This window comes from Canis lupus, chromosome 26 (assembly GCF_011100685.1).
Source record: "Canis lupus familiaris isolate Mischka breed German Shepherd chromosome 26, alternate assembly UU_Cfam_GSD_1.0, whole genome shotgun sequence".
Taxonomy (NCBI): Eukaryota; Metazoa; Chordata; class Mammalia; order Carnivora; family Canidae; genus Canis; species Canis lupus.
Genome location: NC_049247.1, coordinates 7,028,995 through 7,047,368, shown reverse-complemented (window position 1 = coordinate 7,047,368; position 18,374 = coordinate 7,028,995). Strand labels below are relative to the sequence as shown.

Here is an 18,374-nt window from a genome sequence, read left to right as displayed (position 1 = left end):
AGAAGGGGTGCCTGAGTGGCCCAGTGGTTGAGCATCTGCCTTCGGCTCAGGTCATGATCTCGGGGTCCTGGGATCGAGTCCTGCATCAGGCTCACTGAAGGGAGCCTGCTTCTCCCTATCCCTAGGTCTCCGCCTCTCTCTGTGTATCTCTCATGAATAAATACATTAAAAAAAATTTTTTTAAAGTATCTAGAAGACAAAGTACCTGTTGATAATGTTCTTATGAAACTAGTCTCTGAGAGAATTGTATTCACTGCTATTCTATTGATGTTTATTAAATACCAATTTTTAAAAAGTTAACTTTATTTAGGTATAGCTTTCAAAATTGCACATTTTAAGTGTATCAGCCAATGTAGTCACCATGTCACCAACACCACAATCAAGAGAGAGTATTTGAAATGGTTCCTTTTTGCTCCTTCCTAGTCAGTTTCACCACAACCCCCCCACACATGCCCTCCGGCCATAGTGATATGTCATCATAGATTAAATGCCAGTACAGGGGATCCCTGGGTGGTGCAGTGGTTTGGCACCTGCCTTTGGCCCAGGGCGGGATCCTGGAGACCTGGGATCAAATCCCACGTCGGGCTCCCGGTGCATAGAGCCTGCTTCTCCCTCTGCCTGTGTCTCTGCCTCTCTCTCTCTCTCTCTGTGACTATCATAATAATAAATAAATAAATAAATAAATAAATACCCATACATTTTGCATATAATGATGAATTTCCAAAGTTCCTTAATATTTAAGAAAAGGTTTTAGAATGATGCATAGATTGAAGTGGGCCTAAAGATTCTTCTGTTCTTTTCTAAAAGTTGTTTGGAGAGGCCACATTAGTTAAATCAAAGCATGTTGTTATGGAATTGAAAGAGAAAGCCGTTACATTTATCAGGGGAAATGCTACAACATTATTGTACAAAGTGAGTATCTGTTCTTGGTAAGCTCTCTTTTTTAAAATTAATTATTTTTCTTCCTCTCTTCTGGTTGCTTCTTATCTCTCAGTGAGGATAAGAGTTGGGTGGGGAGGAGGGGGTGTTGGGGTTTGAAGAGAAGCTATGGAATTGTCATGTAGGGGAGAAGAAAGTAGGAGTTCTGTGACATATAGAACTGTTAGAGTTGTTTCCTTAAATTTATAATAATGATAAAGGATGTTAAAACTAAGTAAACAAGTTGTAACTAAGTTACTTTAAATAACTTTTCCTGAAACACTCTTTCCTAAGGTCTGTAATTAAATTTAGTAACAACCTTCAGAAACCAGGTTCTGTTTTGATTGTAAAGACTGTCTTCTCTTGATACTTTCTTCTGATAGGTATTTAATTGTCGCCTCGTGGATCTTGACTTGGCGTTGGGTTACTGCACTCTCTTACCCCGAAAAGAAGTGTTTGAAAAACTCTGGAAGCTCATAGATGAAGCATGGCATAATTATGACAAAATTTTGGTATGACCGATGGAAGCACAGCTTCAGTTCTTGAAGTATTAAAAGATGTAGGGGAAGAAATGAAATTGGCTTTGCCCCCAGATCTTAAAGACTTAAGCAGAAGAAATGTCGAGCTCACTCACTTACTTTCTACCAGCTTTTCCTTGAGTAGTGGCACACTAATGAACTACATGCATGTTATAAGCATTGCTCAACCCCCAAAATTTTAATATTGTTTACTTATTAAATCTGTATATAGTCATAGATCTTCACTTATATTTACCTTAGTGTATTTGAAATCTTAGACATGAGCCAATGCTTTTTTTGTAGGACAAGGGTAATGGATACAAAAGTTCTCTCTGATGATATTTGTCTTAAAATTTGCTTTTTATGGGTGTTTTGTTTGCAGGTTAACCAAAATTTGGCCTTTTCTTTGAAGGAAAGCCAGACTAAATTTATGGTATCATACTACAAGTTGAATGACCTAATTATTGTATGAATAATGACCGTGTAGAAAGCAATATGTAACATTCTACACGTTACCACAAAGAGAGATTATGATTTTTATTGTTGGATTTCATCTAAAAGGTGTTAGAACATATTCACATATTTTATTTGCAATTGAATTTTATATTTTGATTTTTTTAGGCAGTATCTCTGGTGGGCTCTCACCTGGCCAGCCTCTATCAGGAAATAGAAATGGAGCTCAAGTTCTGCGAGCTCAGTACTGATGCCCGGTGGGGTATTAATCTTGGCAAACTTGGTGTGAGTATTCTTTGGAATGCCATGAAATTTCATCCATTGTGATGATTTCCCTAGGAAAACAAAGCTCTCATTGCCCTTTCTTTGGAGAAAGAATGTATATTGTAGACTCATAAATTTTAGTTATATTAAAATTTAATTGATGTTTTAAAGAAATAAGGACCGTTTGCTTCATTTCTTTTTTCTATATTTTTAAGGAAATTAGAAGAGGCTTGATATTTTTGTCTACTTAGCTTTCTCATTTATAGAAATATATCTAGTATTAACATCCAAGGTGTTTCAGACCTGACCTGTAGCCTCATACTTTTGTGCTACTGTTTGGTTAAAGATAACATCAATGTATATATAGGTATGCCAAGAACTCTTACTAAGGAGGGACTGCTGGGTGGCTCAGCCAGTCTTCTGCTCAGGACGTGGAGTTCTGGGATGGAATCCCATATCAGGCTCCCTGCAGAGAGCCTTCTTCTCCCTCTGCCTGTGTCTCTGCCTCTCTCTCTGTGTCTCTCATGAATAAATGAATAAGAATCTTAAAAAAAAAAAAAAAAAAAAGAATTCCTACCAGGGAAAAATCATTTTTCACTTTGTAAAAACAAAACCCTATTTTCTTTACACTCTGAATGAAAAACATTTTATTTTATTTTAGTTTTTTTAAAGGTTTTTAAATTTATTCATGAAAGATGCAGAGAGAGAGAGGCAGAGACACAGGCAGAGGGAGAAGCACGCTCCATGCAGGGAGCCCGATGTAGGACTCGATCCTGGGACTCTGGGAGCACGCCCTGAGCCGAAGGCAGAAGCTCAACCACTGAGCCACCTGGGCTGCCCAAAACATTTTATTTTATACACACATAGTAAGGTTATCAAATGTGTAATCACTGCAGAAATGGTATGTGTTTTGATGTCTAAATCATATGCAGTCATGGGACTAGGTTATCGCTAACAACCATGCTCAACTGATGAAGAGCCAAAGGTTAGTGTGACTAAGAGAGGTATTTGACCCACAGCCAAGTATACCTGAATCTTAGGGTGATGGTCAAGTGGGTGGGATGATTTAAAAAAAAAAAGAAAAAATAAAAAAAATAAAAAAATAAAAGAAGATGGAGGAATCTAGAAAAATGTTTCTCTATAAAAAGGATAGTAAAAAAGTAAATTACCATGGTGTCCTTTTTCTAGTACATTTTACTTTATTGGGTTTTTTCTTTTGCTTTTTATTTCTAGATTTCTTTTCAGCCAGTTTTCAGGCAACATTCTCTCACCAAGAAGGACCTCATTAAAGCTCTCGTGGAGAATATAGATATGGACACAAGCGTCATTTTGGAATATTGCTGGTAATTCTTTAAACCTTAGTGGTATTTTTGCTGTTAGCTTAAAAAACAGGTACTCCTTACTGCAAGAAGATGATAATAAAGATGACTATGGTCCATGGACCCCTGATGTTTTCTTTTGTTTATCCCCAAACTGAGTAAATCTAGAACCAGATTAAATTTTCTTAAGTTATCATGTAACAGTGTTTCCCAGACTTGCCAAGTGATGAACATCACCTAAGTCACCTGATTTTTTTTTTTTTTTTTTTTTTTTTAATTTTTTTTTTTTTTTTTTTTTTTTTTTTTTTTTTTTATGATAGTTACAGAGAGAGAGAGAGAGGCGGAGACACACAGGCAGAGGGAGAAGCAGGCTCCATGCACCGGGAGCCCGATGTGGGATTCGATCCCGGGTCTCCAGGATCGCGCCCTGGGCCAAAGGCAGGCGCCAAACCGCTGCGCCACCCAGGGATCCCAGTCACCTGATTTTAAATTATAGATTCCTGGGCCCTTCCCTTGTGGTTCTGACTCAGCAGATCTAGGCTGAGCCCCAAGAATCTGATCCTTAATAGGAAGGAGTTCCAGATGATCCCCATGTTCAGAAAGTTTGGGAATATTGTTATGAGCAATTGAACGTATAAATCAGATTAACTCAGGGGCAGGGTCATCTTAAATTAAGACATAATGAAAAGTATGATTTAGGGAGATTTTTAAAAAATAATAAGTGAATAGAAAAAACTTAAGACTGAACGTTTTGTTTATAGATAATAATTCACTGTGATGAGTAGGAATAAATAATATCTCAGGTGTTTATCTAATAAATAGGATGACTAGTTTGGTGACACATTGTCAGTTTCAAAGTGCTTTCTCATACACCATTTAATTTTTACAATTTTTATTGCATATTATCACCAGTTTATATATGAGGAAACAAACCCATGTTAGGTAACCTGCTCAAGGTCAAATAATAAGTGACTGCTTTAAAAATATTAAAGGTGCTATATGACCCTTATCCAGTTTGTGACAGAAGTTTGTGAAGTCAGAGTTAGTGTTATGAGGCTGCCTAGCACAGAGGCACACAGGCCACATAGCTTTCAAACCAGGTAGGTACCCAGCTCTTCCTGTAGACAGAGAACAGGTTAGTGAGGACCCTGGCCATCACCATCCTGAACCTGTAAAGGCAAAGGCTCTCGGCTGTTCATAGCTCTAAGAAGCTCTAACTATACTTTGAAATAACAAAACTATGCCATTCTTCAGTTTGAACTGCTACAAATCCAGACTGGGATGCACACACTTTCTTATTTATTAATTTGAACTCCTGGTAGATTTTTGCATATTGTTTTAAGGGACTGACCCCATTTCTGAAATGTAAATAGTTAGAATAATGTCAAATTTATTTCACAATCTTACTGCTTGTGTGGCATTGATGATTTGTATTTGTGTGATAGTGACACTTTTACCTCAAGGAGTCCAGCTGAATAAATTTAGCTGGCCTTTAGAATTTCAAATAATGAAATTTTAAAATGGTCCTACTTAAAGCTTTTCTTGGTATTTCAGTTATTCTGTATAGCAAATTAAACTATCATCTGATTAATAGGACTTCAGGCATTGGAATTGTCTTTTTGTCTATATTAGCCTTATTCTTAATTTTTAAGTGTTTATTCTTTTTCTGATTCAAATGGAACATTCTAGAATCAAAGTTCCACATAATCTCACCCTTCAGGAATAATCACTGTTAAGAATTTGGCCTATATTGTTTTTTTATTTCCCCTATGCACATACTAACACACATTCTTTAAATTTCTCAAAAACAGAACCATACTTTACAAACCACTTTGTAGCATACGTCATTCACTTAACAAGATGTCTTATAAGACTGGTACATATAGCCCTTCTTCATAGCTCTTGAACTCTGGTATTCCTTTGTGTGAATAAGTTATTTAACTAACTCCTTATTGATAGATGATTGAGTTCTCAATTTTTAAATATTACAAACATTTGGTGCAGTGGACATCCTTATTTGTGTATCTTGGCTACATCTGTGAAGTGTATGAAAGTGGAATTGCAAAAATTAAATAAATAAATAAAAAGAAAGTGAATTGCCCTATTAGAGGAATTAAATATTTTCAATTTTATTACAAATTTTTCCCCAGTATTGTGTCAACACGGCCACCAAGAATAAGATCTGATTTTTAAAAGGCAGTTATTAACTCTGATGGCAGCTATACAATCGAATAATGAGGCTGGGCAATGAGAAAGTTATTGGAGTCCAGTGATGGGAATGTGTTAGGGAGAAATTGTACAGAAACATGCATATGGGAAGTTAGTAATGTAATGGAATACTTCTTTTTTTTTTTTTTTTAATGGAATGCTTCTTTTAGCACATTTCAGTTGAACTGCGATGCAGCTCTTCAGCTATTCATCGAAACACTGCTACACAACACCAGTGCCAACCAGAGCCAGGGAGACGCGAACACACAGTCTGCAAAGCAGCAGCACCCTAAAATCCTGGCTAAAGCTCTGGAAATGGTTCCTCTGCTGACAAGCACAAAAGATTTGGTCATCAGTCTTAGCGGAGTACTGTATAAGGTAGATGAATGGGGAAGTGAATGTATTGGGTCACTTCAAACATCTCTCCTACCCTTAGTTCATTTAGATATGTAGAGTAACAAGCTGGAAATGTAAGTCCTATATTTTTTATAAATTTTTAATTTTGATAATTTTAGATTTCTATCTTTTTAATATAGCTTATTTTATAATATTTATTTGAGAGAGAGCAAGAGTGTGCACACACACAAATTGGGGAGGGGTGGAGAGAGAAGCAGGCTCCTTGCTGAGTAGGGAGCCCAACATGAGCTCAATCCCAGGACCCTGTGATCACAATTTGAGCAAAAGGCAGATGCTTAATCACTGAGCCACCCAAGCACCCCTCTTTTTAATATAATTTAACATAGTAGTTTTCCTGTCTTTTTTTTTTCTAAAAATAGAAATAGCCTTTTCCAGATTTTTGAAGATAGCACATTCTTTGAAAAAGATCAAACTAGAGAGAAATATAAAATCAAAAAGTGAAATTTCTCTATAACCCCATGCCCATATCTATGTTAAAAATGTTAGTAGTTTGGTGACTATCTTAGGTTAAATATCCTATCCTATTACTCTTTTTTTTTCACTTAATATATTATCATTACATGTCAGTACACATATATCTGTCTCATTTTTGACAGATACATATTATTCCACAATATGGATGAAACACACTATATTTATTTTTTTATTTTTTTTAAAAAGATTTTATTTATTTATTCATGAGAGAGGCAGAGAGAGAGAGGCAGAGACAGTGGCAGAGGGAGAAGCAGGCTCCATGGAGGGAGCCCAATGTGGGAGTCGATCCCGGGTCTCCAGGATCACGCCCTGAGCTGAAGGCTGAAGGCAGACACTTAACCGTTGAGCCACTCAGGTATCCCGAAACACACTGTATTTAACCAGGCCTTTATAGATGGACATTTAAATTGTTTGTACATTTCACTATTACGTTGTTAAAATGAATATTTTCATATATGTATATGTACGTATTTGCCCTCTTCGTTTGATTATTTTCTTAGATCTTCCTGAGAATTGGAACTTTTAGTTTGAGGGATTGTTTCTTGGGGGAGTAAAAGTGGATAGAAGGGCGAGGACAATTATAAGACAACAAGAAATACTAAAGTTTTATATTTTGCGTGAAATTCAGCCAAAAATAATACAGACTTGCTCAAAAGTTCTAGGTACTACAGAAATCATCTTCCGGGGATCCCTGGGTGGCGCAGCAGTTTGGTGCCTGCCTTTGGCCCAAGGCGCGATCCTGGAGACCCGGGATCGAGTCCCACGTCTGGCTCCCAGTGCATGGAGCCTGCTTCTCCCTCTGCCTATGTCTCTGCCTCTCTCTCTCTCTCTCTCTGTGTGACTATCATAAATAAATAAAAATTAAAAAAAAAAACAACAAGAAATCATCTTCCCACTTAGTTCACTGTGGTTATTCTTGTGACTTTATTTGGCATTTAAGAAATGGGAAAAAAAGTAATGTGTGGGCAGAAACAAAGAACAAAGAGAATACTTCTTTCTTTTTATGAACATATATAGGTGCCACCCAATTAATTTTTGCATTTCAGTATATGATTAGAGCCAGAATGGAATCCTTTGAGAAACTTTTTCTTGGAGGCCTCATTTCCAGTTACATCATTTCCAAAAAAAGGTCCATTTCCTCCAATTGTACTTTTCCCATCTATTTTTTTTTTTTTTTTTTTTTAACTTTTCCCATCTTAAATGGAAGACATAGAATTCTAAGTTAAAAGTCTTACAAGGGATGCCTGGGTGACTCAGTGGTTGAGTGTCTGCCTTTGGCTCAGGGCCTGATCTGGAGTCATGGAATCGAGTCCCACATCAGGCTCCCTACATGGAGCCTGCTTCTCCTTCTGCCTGTGTCTCTGCCTCTCTCTCTCTCTCTCTCTGTGTCTCTCATGAATAAATAAATAAAATCTTGTAATAAAATAAAAGTCTTACAAAATTTTGAAATTTTGATATATTTATTCTTTCTAGATTTTTAGTACCCTAAGAACAGCTTTCTATTTTATTTATTTATTTATTTATTTATTTATTTATTTATTTATTTATTTATTTTTATTTACAGCTTTCTTTTTAAAGTTACTTTGGAAACATTTTAAAGAATGTTTATCTTCATAAAGAGCTAGTTTTAGAGATAAAAACATTTCAGATAAAACCATTTCAGTTTGACTTTTTTGTTTGTTTTTTGAGAGTGCTCATGAGGGCATGGGTGGGGGGAAGGGCAGAGGGTGAAGGAGAGAGAGAATCTTAAGCAGTTTCCACACCCAGCATAGAGCCAAACAAGGGGCTTGAGGCTTAATTTCATGACCCTGAGATCATGACTTCAGCTGAAATCAACAGCCAGACACTTAACTGACTGAGCCACTCAGACTTCCCCATTTCAGTTCATTTTTAAAACAATAATCTAACACCATAGTGCACTAAGGTTTTATATTTATGATCTGTACTGATGACCATTATTGAATAAAACCATCTTTTGGCCTGGCATGATCTTAAGTTTTGATATTTTTAAATTTTTATATAGTTGGATCCCTATGACTATGAAATGATTGAAGTCATCCTAAAAGTTATAGAAAGAGCTGATGATGAGATAACCAACATCAATATTAATCAGGTATAGCTAATATATTATACATTTAAAAATTACCTTTATGCTGCTTTTTGGACATTTACAGAATTGCAGTCATGTATTATCTTTCTGGACTATCCTTTCTGCTCTGTATTTTACTCCTGTCTTCTTTGAAAGGCATACAGAAGTAAAAAGACTTTTCATGCTTTCTATATTTTATCATTTACCTTAATCCTATTTTTGCTTTACTAAAGCAATTTAAACTTGTCCAAGGGCATGAAGTCACTGAAATACTAATTTGGAAGAATTAAAGCAAAATTTTTGTGATTCAAAAGAAGGGGAAAAGATGTATTATGTGGAACCCGAGTTCGAGTCCACTTACTACATTGGTAGGTAGGACTGACTCAATTCTAGTGCTTTCAGTAGTTTCTTAGTCTTTTCTGAATTTTGGTCATAGTAGCTTTTATCTCTTTTTAAATTGGATTTTAAAAATTAAGAGACAATGTGTTGATTCAAAAGGTTTTGCAGGCCCCCAAAATATCAGATTTAAGCTAACAAAAAGTAAAGGATGTAAAGGGTTAATTTTAGATCTACTGCTTATGTATTTAAAATGAAACCAAATATTTTTTAGATCTCTCATACTGTTGGGAGAAGGCATGGGAAACTGTCAAATTCACAAAGACCCCACCAACCACAGGATTCCATTAGTTTCTCCACACATAATTTCTTTAATCATTGTATAAATTATGGTTTTGATTTAGAAGGATAACCTTAGAGGTAAAACTATAGAAGTTTTGTTTATCTTTTTGAAAACAAGACCATCACAGAAATGGAAATCCATGATGCTATCAAGCTAGACAATTCAGAAACAGGATTGGTTTAATCTCACAGGAAATTACATTTATATTTTAATATAGGCATTGAGTCTTCTGAAACATTTAAAATCATACAGAAGAATATCTCCTCCAGTGGACCTAGAGTATCAGTATATGTTGGAGCATGTGATAAGTTTGCCATCAGCCGCCCAAACTAGACTGCCTTTTCACCTAATATTCTTTGGCACAGCACAGAACTTCTGGAAAATTTTATGTATGTTCCTTAATTTCTTATGACTGTTATTGAATAGCCAAAAAAAAATTTCTTAACCAAATCATATTTTTTCTCATTTCCTTTTTAGCTACAGAACTCAGTGAAGAATCTTTCCCAACACTGCTCTTGATTTCTAAGTTAATGAAGGTAAGATGTATCTTTATACCCTCTAGTTAACTTAGACCCCGTATAGAAGGATTTTATGTGGCTTTCGGGTAAAACCCTTAAAGGTGCTCATATAAAACAGACTTTTCTTTTCCTCTCTTTGAAGTTCTCTTTGGACACTCTGTATGTGTCTACTGCCAAGCATGTTTTTGAAAAAAAACTGAAGCCCAAGCTCCTGAAGTTAACAGAAGCTAAATCCTCAACACTGATTAACAAGGAAATAACTAAGATCACTCAAACCATTGAATCCTACTTACTGTCTATAGTTAACCCAGAGTGGGCTGTGGCTATTGGCATAAGTCTTGCCCAGGATATCCCAGAAGGTATGGATTCTTCCTCTAAATAGGCTCAAAATGTTTGGCTTCTTGTTTTGAACTTGCAGTAAAAAAGAAAATGGACTTCTCTGTCTTTAAGGAGAGGCATTTAAAGCTATTGATGTTAGTTTAAAATGTTGTGTGTCCTGTTTTCACTTCACTGCACTTGGTGCATTGCTGACATTGTTAAAATTTGCTGAATATTGAAAAGGCTCCAGTCAATTCAGCAAGGGTCCCTGAAGCTTATCAGGCTGCAGAGATGTGGGCGCTCCTCCATCTTGTTGGTAGGGATAGAAACTGATGTTTCCTAATATCCAGTCACATTTCTGGTGATAAATCTTTATATGTTCTTGCATAACCAAAGAACACACAAGCACAGGCACTTATTGCCATGTTTTTATTTGTAACAAGTTGAAAATAACTTAAAAAAATTTTTTAAAGATTTTATTTATTTATGTGAGAGAGAAAGAGAGAACAAGTAGGGAGGAGGGGCAGAGGAAGAGAGAGGAAGCAGACTTCCTGCTGAGCAGGGAGCTTGACTTGGGCTTGATCCCAGGACCCCCGGATCATGACCTGAGCCGAAGGCAGATGTTTAATAGACTAAGCCACCCAGGCACCTCAGAACTATTTTTTTTTTTTTAAGATTTTATTTATTTATTCATGAGACACACACACACAGAAAGAGAGAGTCAGAGACACAGACAGAGGGAGAAGCAGGCTTCATGCAGGGAGCCCGATGTGGGACTCGATGCCGGGTCTCCAGGATCAGGCCCTGGGCTGAAGGCGGCGCTAAACTGCTGAGCCACCTGGGCTGCCCAACTAATTTTTTTTTTTAATGCTTATTTGTCAGGAACTTGTTTTAAATTATTTTATTTTTTCATTTTTATTTTATTTATGATAGTCACAGAGAGAGAGAGAGAGAGAGAGAGGCAGAGACACAGGCAGGCTCCATGCACCGGGAGCCCGATGTGGGATTCGATCCCGGGTCTCCGGGATCGCGCCCTGGGCCAAAGGCAGGCGCCAAACCGCTGCGCCACCCAGGGATCCCAGGAACTTGTTTTAAAAAGAGAGCATATAGGAAAAAAAAAAAAGAGAGAGAGCATATTCATATAATGAAATACTGTGTAGTTGATTTGGAAAGATACCCAAGCTATATATATATATATATGTATATGTATATATGTACATGTACATGTATATGTATATATATATATATATATACACATATATATATAAAGTATATTAAGTGAGAACAGTGAACTGTACTACCTCTATGATCTTACCTCGTTTTGGTTAAAATGTATGTATCCTTCTGTCCTATTTAAATTGTATTTTTACTCTGAGAATGCATTCTCATTTTTAAAAAATAGTCTTTTTAATTTGACTCAAATACATTTGTCTTGAAAAGATTAACATTTGCTTAATTAAGGATCTTTGTCTTCTCAGGTTCCTTCAAGATGTCTAGCTTGAAATTCTGCCTGTATCTGGCTGAGAGGTGGCTACAGAATATTCCATCTCAGGTGTGTCTGAATTACACAGTGGATGGTTCCTGTCTCTTTTCACTTAAATTGTGCTCCTCTGGTATACCTTCTCATCTTGTCCTCATATCGGGCATCTTTAAGGGTTGTATGCCTAAAATGAAGAAAGATTAGGGTTTATGTAGCTATGTAAGAATGTAACTTAAGGCAGGGAGGGACCTCAATTGACAAAGATAGATTCTTCATTTCACCTGAGGTTTAGAGCATGAGATTCTCTTTTTACCTGTGTGGGTTTTTTTTAAAGGATGAAACACGTGAAAAAGCAGAGGCTTTGTTGAAGAAGCTTCATATTCAGTACCGACGATCAGGCACTGAAGCTGTGCTCATAGCCCACAAGCTAAACTCCACGGAATATCTAAGAGTGATAGGAAAACCAGCACATCTCATTGTCAATCTGTACGAACACCCTAGCATAAGTCAAAGAATTCAGAACTCGTCTGGCAAAGATTATCCAGGTGAAGACAAAATGCCACTTATCTTTCTGCTCAAGAACTATCATTTTGATTCTCAGTTATCTTTCATTGAAAACTTGGGTTTTTCTTTTTAAAATCCTTTATCTTGAATATCTCAGATATTCACACAGCCGCCAAAGAAATTGCCGAAGTTAATGAAATTAATTTGGAGAAGGTCTGGGACATGTTGTTGGAGAAGTGGCTGTGCCTGTCCACAAAACCTAGTGAGGTAAGTCCATTCTCCAAGAGGATCTATTGTTACATCTGTTATCCCACACTGACAGAAGCTTCTAATTAAGAGTTCACACTCTTAGAACAAGGAACATTTGCTGCTTTTAATACCTTCTGTTATCTGATGAGTTATAATGAAGTTTCCTTTTTCTTTTCATTTAAATATTGTTTTGCAACTATTTTACTTTTTTAATTGGTGATTCCAGATGAACTCTTATATAAAAGAAGTGGCCTGTTCTTAGATTAATGTGACTCTTTATTTGAAATAATTTTAAATATACTGAAAAGTTGCAATAGTTTTAAAGAATTCCTATACACCCAGCTCCTTCAGTGTTTAATATTTTGCCATATTTTCTTTGCCCTATAATATATTTACTTGTAATATCTTTCTGGACTGAGAATGAATTGCATATGGCATGCCTCTTTACACCTTAACAAGTTGATATTTCCTAAGAACAAGGCTTTTCTCTTAACCACATTATAATGATCAAAATTAAATAATTTAAAATTGATAACACTATTGATACAACACAGAGCTCAAATCTGGGCAGCCCGGGTGGCTCAGCAGTTTAGTGCCTGCCTTTGGCCCAGGGTGTGATCTCTGCCTCTCTCTCTCTCTCTCTCTCTCTCTCTCTCTGTGTGTGTGTGTCTCTTGTGAATAAATAAATAAAATCTTAAAAAAAAAAAAAAAGAGAGAGAGAGAGAGAGAGAGAATCCTGCCTAAGTGGTATCATGTCCTTCTCAGGGTATGAAATGAGGAAGCATATGATGTCTAATTTGCCCTAATAGCTCATGTGAATTTAAATAACCGGGTGTCCCTATTACATAGTTAACTATATTTCCTTTTATAACTATTAAACTGAGACAATTTAATAACTTGCTCTTTTTTTTAAATTTTATTTATTTATTCATAAAGACACAGAGAGAGGTAGAGACATAGGCAGAGGGAGAAGCATGCTCCCTGCAGGGAGCCCGATGCAAGATTCAATCCGCGGACCCAGGATCACAACATGAGCCAAAGCAGACTCTCGACCCCTGAGCCACCCAGGCGTCCCTAATTTGCTTCTCTTCAAACTCCTTTCCCCACCACACAGATAACCCAGTTTTGCATATGTTGATGATTTCTACACCAGTCTGCTTTTTTTTTTAAAGATTTTATGTATTTATTAATGAGAGAGACACAGAGAGAGAGAGGCAGAGACACAGGCAGATGGAGAAGCAGGCTCCATGCAAGAAGTTTGATGTGGGACTCCATCCCCGGTCTCCAGGTTCACACCCTGGACTGAAGGCGGCACTAAACCGCTGAGCCACCAGGGCTGCCCACCAGTCTGTTTTGACTGTGGTAGGATATTGATCTTTTTAAAGGGATCTGGCTAATTGATTTGCAAAATGTCTCATTCTTACGATGTTTCTCATGATTAGATTCAGGTTATGTCTTTTTGGCAAGAACACCATGTAGGTGATTTTTTTTTCAGTGTATGACATCAGGAGGCATATAGTTTCAATTTTTTAGAGAAATAGTGTCGTTAACATCTAAACTTATGCTACAATTCAGCAATCCAAATGCAGAATTTTCTGTACTGCTTCTGTGTTTTCAGGCAGAACTCAATCAGGGAGACTTCCTTTATCTGCCTAGGCAGATATGCCTGAAAAAAAAAATCTATTTGTAAACAAATGCTGTAACTGAAATGACATTAGGTTTTTAATTAGTGTTGATATCCCTTAGTATTCAATGTAACAAGTATTTATTTATTAAGTGTCTACGAAGAGGGGTACCTGGGTGGCTCAGTCGGTTGAGCCATCTTTGACTCAACCAACTAACATGGTTGACCTACGCCTTTGGCTTAGGTCATGATCTCATGGTCCTGGATCGAGTCTCACATCGAGCTCCCTGCTCAGCAGGGAGCCTGCTTCTCTCTCTGCCTCTACCCCTGGTTCATGCCCCCTCTCTCAAATAAAATATATATTTTTTAAAGTGTCTATGAAGAGAAGGACTGAGCTTTATTGTACCCAGAAGCATAGCTAGGCCATATAGAATCTATGGTTGACTCAGAAACCAGCATGTTTTAACCTCTATGTAAATTTGGAGAATTAAACTCAAGCACCTTGAGGCCAGGACCTGTGTCTGTATCTAGCATCTTGCACATGGCTTTGTAAGTCCCTGTAGCTCAATACTGAATTACTGACCAACTCATTTCTAATCCATGGAGTCTTTTCCTTTTAAAAGTTACCCAGTGACTGTAAGCACTGGGAGATAGGAGCATTTATTTTGTTCACTCAGGCAACCCTTGTGCTTGGAATTGTGCCTGGCACATAGTAAGTGCTCAGCAAATATTTCCTGACTGAATAAATGTGAGGAAACTCTTTTTAACTTTTTTTTTTTTTTATTTTATTTTTTTAAATATGTGTAAGTTCCTTCTTTTTTTTTTAAGATTTTATTTATTTATTCATAGACACAGAGAGAGAGGCAGAGACACAGGCAGAGGGAGAAGCAGGCTCCATGCAGGGAGCCAGATGTGGGACTCGATTCCAGGTCTCCAGGATCACACCCCAGGCTGCAGGCGGCGCCAAACCGCTGCGCCACCAGGGCTGCCCAATTTTTATTTTATTTTTTATTTTTTTAAAGATTTTATTAATTCATGAGAGAGAGATTGGGAGAAGCAGACTCTGGGAGCCTGCTGCAGGACTCAATCCCAGAACTCTGGAATCACTATTTGAGCCAAAGGCAGTTGCTCAACCATTGAGCCATCCAGGTACCCCGAGGAAACCCCCTTTTAAAAGGAAAAATCTAATTTCTTCTCTGTAAACATAATTCTGTATATTGGGTTTTTCATCTAGTTGTGTTATCTTATATAGTCAACAAACTTTTCTGTAGTTCTTTTTACCTTTTTTTTTTCACTTTTTCAAAGAAACCATCAGAATTATTTGAACTTCAAGAAGATGAAGCACTACAAAGGTACTTTTTCTTTACTTACATGTGTTTGTATCTTATTGCCGAGTTGGAATCTTACAATAAATCTGTCAGAGGTTGGTTTTGAAAAGATTTTCTTCATGTAACTTGGGTCAGAGTCTCTGAGAAGAATCACTTAATTGATATATGGCCATGAGTATATACAACTGTCTCCAGTGGAATAAATAAACAACCAAGACCCAGAATTTCTGAAACCTCAGTGAGTCCCTACTAATGTAGAGGGTTCCTAGAATACCTTTAGCAGAGGATGCACCTCAAGCAAAGGAGAACTCTTTTATTTTCTACAACTCTGGCTCCAGACCCCTATGTATTCTCTTACTCTGGAGAGCTAGGCTGGTTCTGATATGGGTCACTAGGATTCCTTTTACCTTCTAACCGAAGACTTGAGACCAAGGTTTCATCTAATGGGCTAAATCTGATTGGTCACGGCTTGCCTACTATATCTGGACCTAAATCAGAAAGGATGTGGTAATCCATTAATGATGCTTGGCATAGGCATGGGGGAGGGATTGGTGACATGCATGCCAGCTTTTTGCCATTCCTGCTCTAGACCAAAAGTAGGTCAAGTCACCTGTGAAGCTCTGCATCAGCCTTGGAGATCTGATAGTGAGAAAGGATGTAGAACAACAAACCCAAGAGAAGAATTTCTCCTGGTTTGGGCAGAGCTGGCTTACCACCCCCTCCATTCCTTCCTTTCCTGTGGACTCCACCTTGTCCTTGCTTAGTCTTTTAAACACAGGGGCACCTTTGTCTAATAAGCAAGAGGTAGATTCATCCTGCAATGTGTAACTGAATCAGTCACAACAGAAAGTCTTAGAGGGAAACCATTCAAAGAGAGAGAAGAAAAGAAAATCCCAGGGAGCTCCCAAAGGGATATTTCTTACCAATTTTGTAGCTTCTTGCCTTTTCCCACTGACAGTTCTACCCTCTCCCTCCTTCGTACCACATACACCCACCCTATCCATCTTACTCTCCTCTGGAAGGGGGCCAGTCAGGTCTGAGTCTAGAGGTTAAACATTTAACAGGTCCTATGAATTAAAACAGAATTCTCCATTATAGTGTCCAATGTACTTTGTAGCTATAGTCTGTATTAATTTCTTTTTTTAAAAAAGATTTTATTTATTTATTCATGAGAGACACAGAGAGAGAAAGGCAGAGACACAGGCAGAGGGAGAAGCAGACTCTATGTAAGAGCCCGACGTAGGACTCAATCCTGGGTCTCCAGGATCATGCCCTGGGCCGAAGACAGGCGCTAAACCGCTGAGCCATCCAGGCTACCCTATAGTCTGTATTAATTTCTTTTTTTTTTTTTTTTAAGATTTTATTCATTCATTCACGATAGACAGAGAGAGACAGAGAGAGAGGCAGAGACACAGGCAGAGGGAGAAGCCAGCTCCATGCAGGGAGCCCGATGTGGAACTCGATCCCAGGACTCCAGGATTACACCCTGGGCCAAAGGCAGGCGCCAAACCGCTGAGCCACCCAAGGATCCCTATAGTCTGTATTAATTTCTTAAGTAGAATTTAGACTGTCAGAGATTGGGCAGCCCTGGTGGCCCAGCAGTTTGGCACTGCCTTCAGCCCGGGGTGTGATCCTGGAGACCTGGGATCGAGTCCCACATCGGACTCCCCACATGGAGCCTGCTTCTCTCCGTCTCCCTCTGCCTGTGTCTCTGCCTGCCTCTCTCTCTCTCTCTGTCGTGAATAAATAAATAAAAATCTTTTTTTTTAAATTTAAAAATTAAAAAACTGTCAGAGATTGATGAGCTGTTTTATAGATGAGAAGACTGAGGCCTAACATTTATTGTTTTTATCATCTTTAGCTATTATTGGAACTCACTCAAGAAAAGATTAAGCATCCATTAAGGGGAAAGGCAAAAATGTCTTTGACCCCAAACACTTCAGGCCCATGTTTGGGATGCCTTGTGACTTTTTCTAAGGACTGTAAAACAGGTCTGTTGTTTAGGTGCTCTATCACTAAATTAAAATCTAAATGTAATTTAAAATATTTTTCCCCAGAGTCTTGTATCTTCTTCTGCCTCGTCCGATTGATTACAGTTCAAGAATGCTGTTCGTGTTTGCAACATCAGCTACAACTGTAAGCCCTAGACATGGAGTCAAAACTCATCTTTGCATGAGAGCTTAACATTTTTTCCTTCATATTTACCATGCTTGGTATCATTAACAGATGTTTAACATAATGCTCACTTACACACTTATTCAGAGTACTGCATATCTTACACTGTAATCAGGATTATAGTGTCAGCAAGCCCCATTTAGTGCTGGCTTCCATAACGTCCTGTTTGGCAAACTGAACCTATTGACAATTCCCATGGTTATCTACATTCAAAGTTATTAACTCCTTGGTTAGGCAACATTCCTACTACCAGGGGCCCTGCAGGATGGGCTGTACCCTCCAGCCATTCCTCCTTCTCTCTCCACTAGACTTTAGCTGGCTAAATTTTCCCTTTTATCTAAAGGCAACACCATCTCTTTAGCCTTCAGGCTTTTGTCTCTAGGAATGTTCTGAGGTAGTTGGAACTGAGGGAGAGAAAGAGTGTAGAGCCAGGAGGCAAATGGGTCTTGGATAGAAGGAAGGAAAGAGGGGAAATCAGAGGTTGCTGGTTGTATGTCCTCGACAGCAACTGAGGAGAAAATCCATTTTTCCCCCTTGCATATTAGTTTATCTGATAGTCATAGTTTCAAATAAAAATAGTGGTCTGTGAAAAGTGCCTAGTTCAGCTCACAGTTCATTCATACATGTGCTTTTCCCTGAGAAACCGTCAGTCCTGTAGTATGCTTTACATATGCTTCCCATTTGGTCACACAGAACATTGATGAATACATCTTAATTAATTAATATGTATTCAAGCATGAACTCATTAATATATTTAAGAGTTGAAGTTTCATAAAATTAATTTTTACTGCTCCATCAAGAACCTTGTTAAGTGGAAGTCACTTTTGTTTGGCTGTAAA

At 37.7% G+C, this 18,374-nt stretch overlaps 1 protein-coding gene across 6 annotated transcripts in view; it reads left to right on the top strand.

Moving 5' to 3' along the window:
- KNTC1 (kinetochore associated 1) overlaps nucleotides 1-18,374 on the top strand; it is a 79,589-nt gene that overhangs the window by 50,375 nt on the left and 10,840 nt on the right. For all 6 annotated transcript variants that reach the window (XM_038574908.1, XM_038574909.1, XM_038574911.1 and 3 more), the window contains 14 exons: nucleotides 808-912; nucleotides 1,302-1,430; nucleotides 2,058-2,174; nucleotides 3,387-3,496; nucleotides 5,851-6,058; nucleotides 8,595-8,684; nucleotides 9,557-9,728; nucleotides 9,817-9,875; nucleotides 10,000-10,216; nucleotides 11,654-11,727; nucleotides 11,990-12,200; nucleotides 12,317-12,426; nucleotides 15,338-15,384; nucleotides 17,418-17,496. In XM_038574908.1, coding sequence (XP_038430836.1) covers nucleotides 808-912; nucleotides 1,302-1,430; nucleotides 2,058-2,174; nucleotides 3,387-3,496; nucleotides 5,851-6,058; nucleotides 8,595-8,684; nucleotides 9,557-9,728; nucleotides 9,817-9,875; nucleotides 10,000-10,216; nucleotides 11,654-11,727; nucleotides 11,990-12,200; nucleotides 12,317-12,426; nucleotides 15,338-15,384; nucleotides 17,418-17,496 — 1,728 coding nt within the window. The remainder of the gene's footprint in view (nucleotides 1-807; nucleotides 913-1,301; nucleotides 1,431-2,057; nucleotides 2,175-3,386; nucleotides 3,497-5,850; nucleotides 6,059-8,594; nucleotides 8,685-9,556; nucleotides 9,729-9,816; nucleotides 9,876-9,999; nucleotides 10,217-11,653; nucleotides 11,728-11,989; nucleotides 12,201-12,316; nucleotides 12,427-15,337; nucleotides 15,385-17,417; nucleotides 17,497-18,374) is intronic.